This window comes from Alligator sinensis, unplaced genomic scaffold (assembly GCF_000455745.1).
Source record: "Alligator sinensis unplaced genomic scaffold, ASM45574v1 scaffold159_2, whole genome shotgun sequence".
Taxonomy (NCBI): domain Eukaryota; kingdom Metazoa; phylum Chordata; order Crocodylia; family Alligatoridae; genus Alligator; species Alligator sinensis.
The window spans coordinates 1,638,948-1,651,667 of record NW_005841992.1 but is presented as its reverse complement, the minus strand read 5'-3'; the positions used below and the strand labels follow the sequence as shown (position 1 = coordinate 1,651,667).

Genomic DNA, 12,720 nt, shown 5'->3' with positions numbered 1-12,720 from the left:
GTATCAAACCTGGAAATGGGGTAGTGAAGCTGGTCTGCTACTGGCTTCCCCCTCCCCCAAGCTGCTGTTGAGGTCTCCAAAGGTAGTAACCTACATAAATACTAGTGTTTTGTTGAAGGGAGAGGCCATTATCCTAGTGACAACTAATGGATCTCTTCACCCCAACCAAATCGCCCAGTCCGTCTTCCCAGTGTGCCTGGAGAGCATCTTTTTCGGAAATCTTGCTTCCTTGGATGTCTTTCTGAACTGGTTTGTCCTCTGTAAAACTAGCTGGAAATCTTGTTTGGAAAGGCTGCCTTCATTAATGTACCCCCTCCCCCACTTTTCCTTCATTCTTAAAAGTATAACCCTCCCTTCAGTGCAGTAAAAGCATGCTTGAAGAGTAGAATCAAGCACTGCAATGTGGCAATCCCTGACAAACCTTGCTAGTATTTCAACCCTTCTGTTTCAAACAGCACAAGCTGAAGACCTAGGGTATCAAGCCATGTGTCAGAAGTGCCTTTGCCTTGCATCTTACTGGCTTTTTTTCTTCTTGGTTTTGTTTCCTCTCCTATAGCTATTAGATATTGATACCTGCCCTCATGAATTGACAGGCTATTCTTCTGATGCTACATGGTTAATACCAAATGCCTTGCATTCCTTGTGAAAAATGTTGTTGCCGGTGGGGAAATCTTCCCCCATTCCCTAGTACAACGTTACTGTAAACTTCACTGCTGAAGAACAAGGAAGATTTCTACACCTTCCTGCCTGTCTGCCATCTGATACCACCAGGGAAGGAATCCTGCCTTATCTGCACATCAGAGAGCAGCTCACAAAGATACTCCCAGGGACCCAGAGGAAGAGACTTCCACCTTCAGCTTCCTCTGGGCAAAAATGGCAGACAAGATTATCTGAGTAGATGTGATATCTTTTATTAGACCAACTGAGTATGTAGTTGGAAAAAAGTTCTTAGCAAGCTTTCAGTTGCAGTCACCCTTCTTCAGACACTGGACTCCAAGGAATGAGAGAAGTTAAAAGTGTGGCAGGATGTTGGTGAGAATGTAAGTAGGTAGAAATTAGAAAGACAAAAGGTAAAGCGGGGAGGGGAGGAAAGGCTAAAAGGAGTCATTACAGTGATAGAATACAAGGTAGAAAAGAGGCTGTCAGTGAAAAAGAAAATAGTAGGAAAACAGGGATGAGAGAATCTCAAAGTGTGAGAGGATGTAGTGACAATATAGGTAGACACGAAAAACAAAAGGTAAAGCAGAGGGGAAAAGGCCAAAGGGAAACATCAAGGTAATAATAATACAGGGTAAGAAAGAAGCTCTCGTGTCTCCCTGATGTCCTACTATTTCCTTCTTCAAAGTGCAGAGAAGTAAGGGAGGGGAGGAGAGGGGGGGGAAAAGAAGAATGTAAGAGGTCAGGTCAAGCAAGTACCTGTTATATCAGATGTCAGGCAGGTTGTAATGTGTCATAAAACCAATGTCTATATAGAGTCCATGATTTTTGTATCCAGTAAATTGTATCCTCTGTGCACAAGTAAAGTTTAATGGGGACCTATGAGGACTTTTTACCATCTTTAATTTTCCCTGAACCTGAGGAAGGGCATGTGTGCCCGAAAGCTTGCAGAAAAAGATACTTTTTTTGCAATTTCTTAGTTAGTCAAATAAAAGGTATCATCTCTGAACCAGGCGTTCTAGAGTTTTGTATTTCTAGTACAGCATATGCATTAACACAACTGTACCAAACCAGCCCAAACATCCACTTGGCGATGCCTATCTAAATAACTATTCAGATTTCTCAGAACAGAACAAATCTGTTGTTCAGGGATATGTTGGCATGTTGCCAAACCTTTAACAGTGCTTCAGTGGCTGCTGAAGTGCTCTACATATCTAACTAGCACACACAATTAGTAACAAGGAGACATCTTTTTAATTAATTTCGCTGTATGACTTGTGTCCTTGCCAAGTGCATCCTGGGATTCTTCTTTCAAATTTTGTATCTGTTTACAAACTTAAGCTCAGCAACTGGTCTATAACAGGCAATTTGCAAGCTTCCTTCAAAATGAGTTAGGTTTGCAATTTGTTTAGTCTTTATTGCCACAAGCTCAGTAAATGATTTTTCCCCCCTCCCCGTTGTTGATCTTTTTTCTAAACTTTTCCTCTGAATATGATGGAGGATATGGTCTATACTAGGCCTCCACAATAGTGGTTTGCATTTGATTACATAAAAACATCTGCTTAAGTTGACAGGAAACAGGATTTTACATTTGGCTTTTTTTCTGTCGTTTGTCTCATGAGACTAAAGTTGAGCTGATTTTGTTAAAGCAGCTGTTGTGGAAAATCTTAATTATAATGGATAGGTTTTATTTTTTTCCAGAACTAAATGAGTGGAACTCAAATATTTTAATGTATACTTTTTAGAGGACAATGTTATACTTAGGATATTTTGCATTTTAGAATCTATGTAACTATTGATGTTTAAAAGCCAATTTTCCATAATCTGACAGATATGTAAACTTTTTTGCTAAAGGCAGAACAGCATTAAGCATTATTTTGTGATAGCTGTCAACCCAAAGAGTTAAAATGTCATGAACTGGAACCCCTCAAAGGCTTGTGGTTTTTAATTGCTTCTTGAATCTCTGCCTCCCTCCATCCATTTCCAGTGTGTAACTGAAAAGCACAAGTTGAAAACTCTACCTTTTAAATGCACGCAGAACGTGTGCACAGAAAAGCAGCTCACTGTGCCCTAACTCTCCCATTTCTCCCCATCACCAGGCTTTTGAGCTCCTCTGTAAACTCAAATGGCTTTCCATTTCCTCCAGCTGTCCTAAGGTTGGGGTCTTCCCTTGGTCTCCTGTCTCCATTAACTCTTGTCTGCTTTGTGACAGGGCAGGGAATGAGGCCACTGTAGTTAAGCACAAGCAGGAGATGACTCAGTTACAGTGATCCTACTCCAGGGCTAAGTACAGATAGTAAAAAAACCCCAAGGCTGAATCCATTCCATGTTTGCAGGTTAGTCTAAGCTGCATAGATTGAACCAATAAGCAAGTGAACAGACATTCCCTTTTAATACCAGAAATGCAGCTACATGCCTACAGTGGCTCGGGCCTGAAGCTGGGGGCCACTAGAGCATGCCTCTCTGCTCAGCTAGAGCAGATAGCCTGGGCCCAGGCTAGCCCACCTGCCTTGGGGAGTGGGGCGGGGTTGCAGGGGAGGTACAAAGCATCCTAGGATGCTGGGCGACTGAGAGAGAACTTGAATCTGGGGTTGATCTGGGACAGAAGTTCAATAAACCAGTTTAACTTAAATCAGTTAATTGTGATATTACATCCATCCAGGTTTATCTTGAACCAGTTTCAGCCATGTGTGCTGCACTTGTGTTATAGGTTTGAACCAGTTTCTGATCATTTATTCTGGTTTATGTGTAATGTCTGTCCCTAGCCTAGGGTTCTGTCAGTGTTCGGGGATGTACAGTCATTGCAGGCAGCTACTATGGCTGTCAGCCTCCCAAGTAGTTGAGTAACTTTTACCTGCTGGAGGGAAAAAAAATCCAATTAGAATTTGCAAGCTCTCTTGGCATTCTGTTGTGAGACCACATTCCACCCCTGCCTTAACCTGCCACTCCCACCTACCTCTGTGTGTTAGCAACTCTGGTTCCTAGAGAATCTTTCAAAAGATCTCTTGCCCTTCATAAGCTGTCTTCCTGTTTGAGAAACATAGCTGTACTGTACTTGGAGACCCTGCCAACCTGAACTAGGGGCAGGAAGGGGAATGGGACTTTAATTTTTGTGGCTTAATCCGTATCAGAGTTTGCCTCGCTATCACCACCTTTTATTTTTTCCTCTCCTGCTCTATTTGCTGGAAAGAGATGAATGTACTTAAGCCAGGCCCACGATAAAAGCCAGAAGAGGGCTTTTAAATGGTCAGAGAGTGAGAAGGACACATGTGACATGACATGTAGAGGCACATTGCATCAGCTGAACTAATGTAAACCTGGAGAGGACATGTAGCCTTACAGCAGACCAAGATATTTTGCTCTGTGATATGATTTCCACTCATAGTGAGTAGTAGTTATACAGTGTTTGGGTTGTGTGTCCACAGCACTATTCATTTGCATCCTAGAGTAGTTTGCTTAATGCAAGCAGCCTATCGTGGCTTCCCTGCCTAGTGGTGGGGCCTTTACTAGGACCTCCTTCCGCCAGCTACCTCAACAGGAGAACATCTGTTCACTGGGTGCTTGCATCGCCATTAACAAATCAAAGCAAATTACGCCAGTGATGTCTGCACCCAGAGTAAATGACATGAAAAAACAGTTTAGCAGGAAAAACTTTCATTTATGATTTATGTACTACTTGCAGCAGTAGTGGGTTTAAAAAACTCAGTGCTTATTTTAAAGTTAATGTATTTTCTTTCATACAGTGGTATATGAAATCATCCCTTTTTGAGATGCGTGTAGGTAAAAAAGTCCATCTTCCTTATCCCTGTAGATATCTAATGTCTCCTTACATTTCCTTACCTGCCCTGCCATAGCTACTCAGGCTGGCTGGTCCAGAATTGCATGCTAGCTATCTCTGCTTCATAATAGTTGAAGCACAGGAACAGATTATTGTTGAGGGGAAAGGGAGCCTTTCCTGAGAATGGAAACATATGAGAATTCTGTGTCTGGAGTTGCACCTTCTAGACTGACTAACCACGTGTGTCTGAATTAGTCTATAAGGTACAATTCTGCCTTGCCTTCTGTCTGACTTCAGACTAATATAGGTAACTACTGCAAGAGAGACTGCTGTCTTAATACAAGTCACAGTAATGGAGATGTTATGTTTGATCATTCCTAAAGAATGTGTTGGGGTAGAGTTTTAAGAATAAGTGGGGGAGGTGCTGTAGTAGTAGTTGATCATTTATAAATGTCAGGTCTTTGAAACTGGTGTTTAAGATCATCTGAAGCACAGGTTCATTGAAGAATTGTTTTTAACCATTGTAATTGAAGACCATCCAATTCTTAAGTTATTTCAAGATTAATTTCTTATCTAAATTAAAGATACTTTAACTTGACACTTGGTTGTTTGGGATTCTGATACATTTTGATGATTTGATCAATGAATGAACTTTTATGCCAGAGGAGACCGGCAGGACCATTTAATCTAAGTTTTTACATGATGCAGGGTATAGGACTTCTCTGTATTAATTTGTGGTTCCATTCTAATAGCTATGTTTTTGAAGTAGAACATATCTTTTTGGACAACATCCAATCTGAGTTCAGAAATTTCCAGAGCTAAAGAAATTTAATAAGTTCCAATGATTTCTTTTTTTTTTAAATACACGCTTTTATTTCTAGTCTGTTTGTCTAGCTTCAGCTTCTAGCCATTGGTTTTCATTATAACTTTATATCTTACACAAATTTGTGTTCTAGGTGTTAAGTACCTACTGACCAATCAAGTTACCCATGACTTTCTCTTTAATAACCTAAAAGGAATAAACTTCTTGAACCTTTCTGTGTTGGACATAATTTTCAGTAGCTCTTTAAGCTAATTTTTTTAATTACATCATATGTAACAATACCATCTCAGTGTGCCTCATACTTGTTTTAGAATATTGTACAAATACCAAATTCTGTACTCAGTAAATTGGTTTGCTTGGGGACTGTAATGCACATTTTATAGGTAAGGGAACATTCAAGTTATGTCCCTTGGGTATGTTCCTTAAGTTAGACTCCTAATATGGGCATAGGATTCAGGAGCAGGGCCTTGTGAACTTTTTTTTACACTTGCCAGTTGCCAATGCTACACAAAATATCAGCTTCAGAACTGAGATGAAAATTTTCACTAAAAATTCTCCTTGCATCTAGAAGGAAGATATTAGAATTTGGGCGTCTCATTTAGACACCCTTTGTTTTAAAATAAAGCCATGGAAGCACAGCCATCTTGATTTACTAAGCTGCTCTGTGGTTCCAGTAGAATTAAAGCCTTTTATTGTGCAAAATACTAGTAGGTGGATTCTGAAGGTTGTGCTTTCATTGTAGTATGAGACTATAATGGCAGCAGAATCAAAAGGATTATTTACTATAACATTTGTTTTGAAAAACGTTATTCCCATTCATTATTTTGGAGAGCATTCTAAGAACCTGTAGTCTCTGCAATAGCTTACATTTGCTATAACATCAATGGTAATTTTTAAAGCTTTCATGTACACAAGATAACACAAGAATTAGCAAAGTGATGTGTACAGATATGTTTAGATCAATGAGATGGTGCCACTGAATGAAAATGGCAACCAGGTAAATGTGGTTGACAAGTACAGCTAGTAAATATTTTTCACACTTTAGAAATGTTTAGCAAAAAAAAGAGAAAAATGCATTGTGAAGAAGAAAGACTGACATTCGTTTTCCACAGTGTTATTAAAGTGTTTTAATAAATCATAGTAATTTCATTAAAAATATTTTTAAATCATCATTGAAAATTTATGATGAAAACACTTCAGTATTTAAAAAAAAAAAAAAAAAAAGAGCAGGGGTTGTGCTCCCCCCCCCCCCCCCCAAAAAAAAAAATAAAAATAAAATTGCAGGTGGGTGTAGGTGTGTGTGAGAGAGATACGATTCAAAATGGAGAAATCACATTGATGCTTTCATAAAGCTTTTTTTGACTAGCTGTCTACTGAGGTCATCTAAATGGGAAGTCTTTCATTGATGATTGGGCAATTATAGTGCCGTGGGCTGTTACAGTGCTATGGCACTTGAAATAGTATGTGCTGAGAAAGGAGTTAACCTGTCCTCTGCACTTCTGGTTTCCTGGCTTTTGTCAGTTTATACAAAAGCTCTAATGTGGTCCTTTTTTAAATAAAAACTTGTGACCTCAATACAAAAATGCCTTGTAAAGTCAAAGAGTCTTTATGGGAGCATGAAATACAGCCTTACTCAAAGCTATTCCAGTTATGTGATGTGCTCAGTATATTGAAAATGTATTTGTACTACTTCCTAGCTTTTACCTTTCATGTGCTGTGAGATTCTTCCTCTCCCTGCTCACATGTAATGAGGGCTGATGATGATGATCTATTCTACTCTGCTTGTACACTGGAAAAGTTGGAGCATATTTATTCCCTGATAGTTTTGCACTCTAAGACTTGTCCTTACTTGTTGGCTGTCACCTTCGTGCTGCCTCTCGTGGCAGCGGCAGCTCCCTTCCTGAGAACTCTTGAGAGGTGGCTGCAAGGAATAAATTGGAGCCAGCAGCAGCTGAGAGAGCCAGCCAAAGGGTGGGAGGGATGAGGCTGCTGAGCTAATCACTCTAGAGGGATTCTGCATGGGTAAGTGTTAGACCTGATGTTAGGGAATGATTTTGTCAATAACCTGGAGGTAAATATATAGAATCACAAATCAATTGTACAGATGACAGGACTATTAGAGGCATAGCAACTAGGAAAGACAACATAAAGGAGAACACAATTGGGATTGATTGGTAGCCTGGGCCTAGTGAAACAATGCATTTGGCTGGATTGATTGATTGATTTATATGTTCTACCCAAAAAAAGTATCTACTTGCAAAGAAGGAACAAGGAGTGCAGGCCATGTATACAGAATGGTGATAAAGGGGGTCTGTACCCTGGAGCATAAATTATCTAGGCCAAATCCAAGCCATGCCACTGTCATCCAGTCTTCTGGGCTCCTTATGGGTCTGGAAATTTGGCCAATGAGGAGAGGTGCCACCACTCCCCTGCTGCAAAATCACTGGACCCCTGAGGAGTTCCAGGCCCTGTGTACTGAATCTGATGCCTGATTTCAGCCTGCAGGGCCAGGTAAGTGTGGCACTGGGCCCCAGCACCCAATCCTGTCACAAGGGGGAGGGCAGTGGTGCAGGCTCGCTAGTACCCACTCCTGGCATGCAGGCAGTGGGAGGGGGTGATGCCAGGGCCCAATCTAGTTTCCAGATGGGCCCTGCATCACTTGCCTGGCCCATAAGGCCATAAGTTTGAGCAGCACTAATCTAGGACCTCAGAGTAGACAAAGCTGAACATGAGCGTGGCCAAAATTTGGAATGGGCTTCCATCCAAGGGAGGTGGTGCTCTCCCATACCTTGGGGGTCTTTAAGAGAAGGCTGGATAGGCATCTGGCTGGGGGCATCTGACCCCACAGTCTTTTCTGCCTAGGCAGGGGGTCGGACTCGATGATCTGTTGAGGTCCCTTCCGACCCTACGCCTATAAATCTATGAGCTCCCAGTATGATGCTGTGGCAAAGGGCTAGTGCATTTCTCGGTCGTGTGAATAAGAAGTAGCAAGGTGATCGCTTCTGTTTATAGCAGGGGAAGCCAACCGGCGGCTCCAGAGCTACATGCAGCTCTTCAGAAGTTAATATGCATCTCCTTGGATCTTTGCACAAGCACACAGTGACCAGCTTTCATAGCCATTACGTCATGTCACGTGACGTGACTACTTGCATATTACATATGACTGTGGCTCTTTGGCAATGTACATTGCTAAATTCTGGCTCCTTCTCAGGCTCAGGTTGGGCACCCCTGGTCTATAGCATTGGTGGAATGCAGCATTCTGAAGGATACTGAGGAGGTGCAGAAAAGATCCACAAAAATTATTTGACATCTGGAGAAAATGACTTCATCAAGAGATTTAAGGAGCTCAGTCTAGTTTTATTTGGTTAGCGTGTAAGTAGCTTCATAGGGAAAAAGTATCAGATACTAACATGCTATTTTGATCCACCAAGAAAAGCTTTATCCAAATTCAGTGGCTGGAAACGGAAGACAGAAAAAATCAAATGAAGACTATAGGCACAACATTTTAAGTGCAAGGGTGAACGCCTGTAAATTGGGGGCAAGGGGCCCATAAAACGCTTATTAAAAGAGATTGTAATTTAACTTCATTTCACACCAGTTACAATAACGGCTTAAGCAGCTTGTTCAGTAATGAAAAGTTCAGGGAGAAATGCTAAAAACCTACAAAATACCAAGATGGGGAAATGAAACAAAATAACCTTTCAGCAAAACTTTGTTACTTCAAAGGCACAAGTTCCCATGAGAACAAGTTATTTTGTAAGATCTGTGTGATCCTGGAGAGAAACTGCTGAAAGCGTGGAGTTTCAATAACCAAGCGTGATTCTAACTCAGGGGCAGGCAATTATTTTGGGCAGAGGGCTGCTTACTGAGTTTTGGCAAGCCCTCGAGGACCACATGATAGGCAGCCAGGGGCAGATAAATATTAATAGCTATTTTTGCATATCAGGTATGTGCTTAAATATAAGGAGCTAGTCTTGTTCTCCCTCTTGACTGACTTTACTGGATGGATTGTTACTGCTGGAGTGTTGTAGACATTTGCTGTGCACAGGTCACTGACCACATTCATTGCAAACCTTATGGCCCAGTAAGACTGAAATAATTAAACCTTGTTTAGAAAAAACTTAGCTGTCATAGGCCTTTGTGAAAAGAAGCTTCAGCAAGACATTCATTTGCTCTGTGGAAAAATGTCAAGCTCCCCGTTTAATCTTCCTATTTGTAATCATATGTAAGCTGGAGAACAGAAAGTAAGCTATAATTGTCTGCATTCCATGTGCAATAGGCATTTTGAGCACAATCTATTGCTATTGATGTTAGCTTTATCCAAACACACTTATGCCTAGAAAGGGTGTATTTGTATTGTGACAAATTCCTATGGTTGATAAATAAAAAATATTGTTAGAACACTAGCTATTTTTGCATAATGGTATCCAGGTGTGTAACTATCAATTTTGGTGCCCTGAGCAATACTTCTCAAAAAGAGAGAGAGGGTCTTACCTGCCCTGGATTCAAAGACCCCTGCTGTTCTTGCCATGTCATAACACCTGGCTCCTATAGCTAGGTGATACAGTGCTGCTCCTGATGCATCCCTGGTTGCCCCCCACCCCATAGTGATGCCACTGCAGCTATCAAAACTTAGATGAAATAAATATTTTTTTACTGTCTGAGACTTCTGTGTATTGCTAAAATCTGGTGTCCTGTAAAAAGTGCAGGAAGGAGGAACCCATTTTGTGATTTAATTCTGCAAATAATTACACCTGTGCTTTACTTTACTCTCTGGAGTAGTCAGTTGGTTTATCCAGTTGGGCCTAAACCTGTAGATTTAAATAAATGCTGAATGTTCATCAGATGCCTGCTGCCTTCAGGACTATTTACCATGAGAATGTCCTGTGCTTGTTTGTCTTTGCAGGCTCAGGGCAAATCTGCTTTTGTTTGGCTTCATTTACCTGTTTTATCCCTGAGCAGCTTGGTTACTTACAATGAAGAAGGATGAAAGTTCACAAACTCTTAATAGTACCAAGAGTTGGAGTAGAAGCTGTTAGTTAACCTTGACGTATTTTTCTTATGTGAATGTGTTGTGACTCCGTCTCAATAGGACAGGGTGTGGGGTATATCTAGGCTTGTCAATTGAGATAAGTTGCAGTGCAGTATGTCCCATGAAGATCAAGATGTGAATAAATCCAATTTAGCCAATATGCTGACCTAGCCATTTCTTTAATGTAGACCAGTGATGCTCAACCTTTTGGCCTTGATGGCCAGATAAGTGGTGCAGAACTCAGCTGTGGGCCACATCTGGCCCTGGGGCCTGGCATCACCTCCTCCTGTCCTCTGCTTGGCAGGCATGCATCCTGGTAGCCTGGCACCATCCCCTCTCACCCCCTGTGCTGCAGGATTGGGTCCCAGTGACCTGGCCCCATGCTCTTCTGCCCCCTGCATGCCAGGATTGGGTCCCAGGTGACCAGTACTGCCCTCTCTTGTCCCTCTCACACAGGTATTAGTTCTGGGGGCCTGGCACCACCCTGGCCCAGCATGATGAGTTGGGATCAGGCACAGGATCTAGCTTGTAGGGCAGCGGGAGAGTAGTGCTACCACTCCGCTGTCACCAAATTTACAGACCTATGGGGAACCCCACAGATCAGATGCCATGGTGCTACAGGCCAAATCTGGCCCATGGGTCAGGGGGGGCTCAACCTTGGACGTAAGCAGTTTTGAGACTATGGGTTAAAACAGAATGTCCCTTTCCCATTAGATTTCATCCCTAGTTAAAACAGCATTAAGTAAAATGGATGCTGTTTCCTTCTCATGTTCTGCCAGATTTCATTTGTTTTAACTAAAAGCCCTTATTTCTCAAGACAATGGAATGAAAGAGGGAGTTTTGGTTTTAAATATTTGTAGAGAGCAAAGGCCCTCTTACCTAGTGTTTGTAATCACTGACAGATGTTTGTGATATTCCAGCCAATGCAGAGAGCTGATGCAAACTTACCATGTCAGCATAAAAGCTTAATACCTAACTCATGGGAAACTGAACTTACTGGGAACTTCAGATAAGGCTGTTTTTTGTCAGAAAAAATGCATTTCATTGAAACCAAAAAGTTTTGTAAAAATAGATAACATGACAAATTTCCTTTGAAATACAAGGAAGTTTTCTGAAGCTTCTCTGGTAGGCTGCTGGTGACTCAGGATTTCAATCTGAAACTTCTGCGAACAACCTGTTAGTGCCAGTATTCGTTCTTTTAGGACAATGAGGATTTGGATAGCACCTAACCCATTGTGGGCCATTCTGGAATATTGGTGCTAAAACTTTAAACCCTGGCTAAATAATACAACGGTGTCTCAGCAGATAGGGTCCTCAGTGAGTCTTCATTCTCTGCAAACCTTTGCCAATGGAAAATTTCTGAAACACTGAATGTTCTCATCTCCTTTTGTATATGCTTATGCCATGTTGCTGTGGGTCTGCCTCACTTTCTTCTGCCTGCAACTCTCAAGGCCTGAACTTTCATTACCATATACACTTCTGCTGTTCTGGCTGTGTGCTGAAACCATCTCAGTCTGTTGTTGCTCAGCTTCTCCTCTCTTGATATCACCTTTGCCTTTTACCAAACCATTTTGTTTCTTACATGCTCTTTCTTGCAGACTAGAAATTGCTCTCAGCTTCTTCATGTCTGTCACTCATCATGGGCAACTAGTTTCTCCATTGCCTGACTGATCTGTTGAGTAGTGGCTGCCTTGTAGCTGTAGTGCACATCTTTTTTTTTCCATTTGAGTGAATTGGCATTTTGTTATCGCAGACTATTCCACTTCCTTCCCTTTGTTATAGAACCAGAGGGTTTAAAGGGACTTCAGGGTTCATTTGCTTTAACCCTCTGCACAAGTACATGAATGCTGCTCCTAAGTCATCTCTGTCCAATGTTTATTAAACTTTGTCTTGAAAACCTCCAGTGCAAGAGATTCCACAACTTCCCTGGGCAGTCTGTTCTACTGCCTCTTTGCTCCAGCAGATTCACACAGATACAGTAAGAAAGCTTTTCCTGCTCCCTAATCTAAGCCTACTTTGCTGCAATTTGAAGCCATTGCTTTGTGCCCTGCCCCCCTGCAGCAAGGGAAAAAAGTGTTTTCCCTTTTCATACAAGCCTTTTTTTTACTCCTAACTTAATTTTCTTCCACAGGAGCCTTCAGACGCTTTAATTTATGTAAAGATGCTGTGTGCTGGTTGTCTGATGGCACAAATGTGATTTTACTTTTGTATTAAAAAAGTACATAAAGTAGTGGGGGTGTTCTTTCCCTCTGGTGTATAAACCTCGCCTCTTGTGGATAGCTCCATCTGTCCAAATCGCTCTCTACTTGTTCTTTGCTTCTTGCAATAGAGGCCATGTCTCAGTGAACATCATGCACCGAAAGGCATCCATACAAATGTCTTTAGCAAGTGTGTCCAGCCCCAGTATACACAAGAATGAATTTAAGACTG

At 41.5% G+C, this 12,720-nt stretch overlaps 1 protein-coding gene across 2 annotated transcripts in view; it reads left to right on the top strand.

Annotated features, from left to right (window-relative positions):
* Positions 1-560: 560 nt before the first annotated feature.
* Positions 561-12,720, top strand: part of SERINC5 (serine incorporator 5) — a 55,956-nt gene continuing 43,796 nt past the window's right edge. Inside the window, exon 1 of one of the 2 annotated variants that reach the window (XM_025201383.1) lies at positions 561-1,040. Coding sequence is in view for 1 of the 2 variants with exons in the window: in XM_025201382.1 (XP_025057167.1) it covers positions 613-615 (3 nt within the window). In the remaining variant the exon portion in view is untranslated. The remainder of the gene's footprint in view (positions 1,041-12,720) is intronic. The other variant, XM_025201382.1, reaches the window with a different exon arrangement.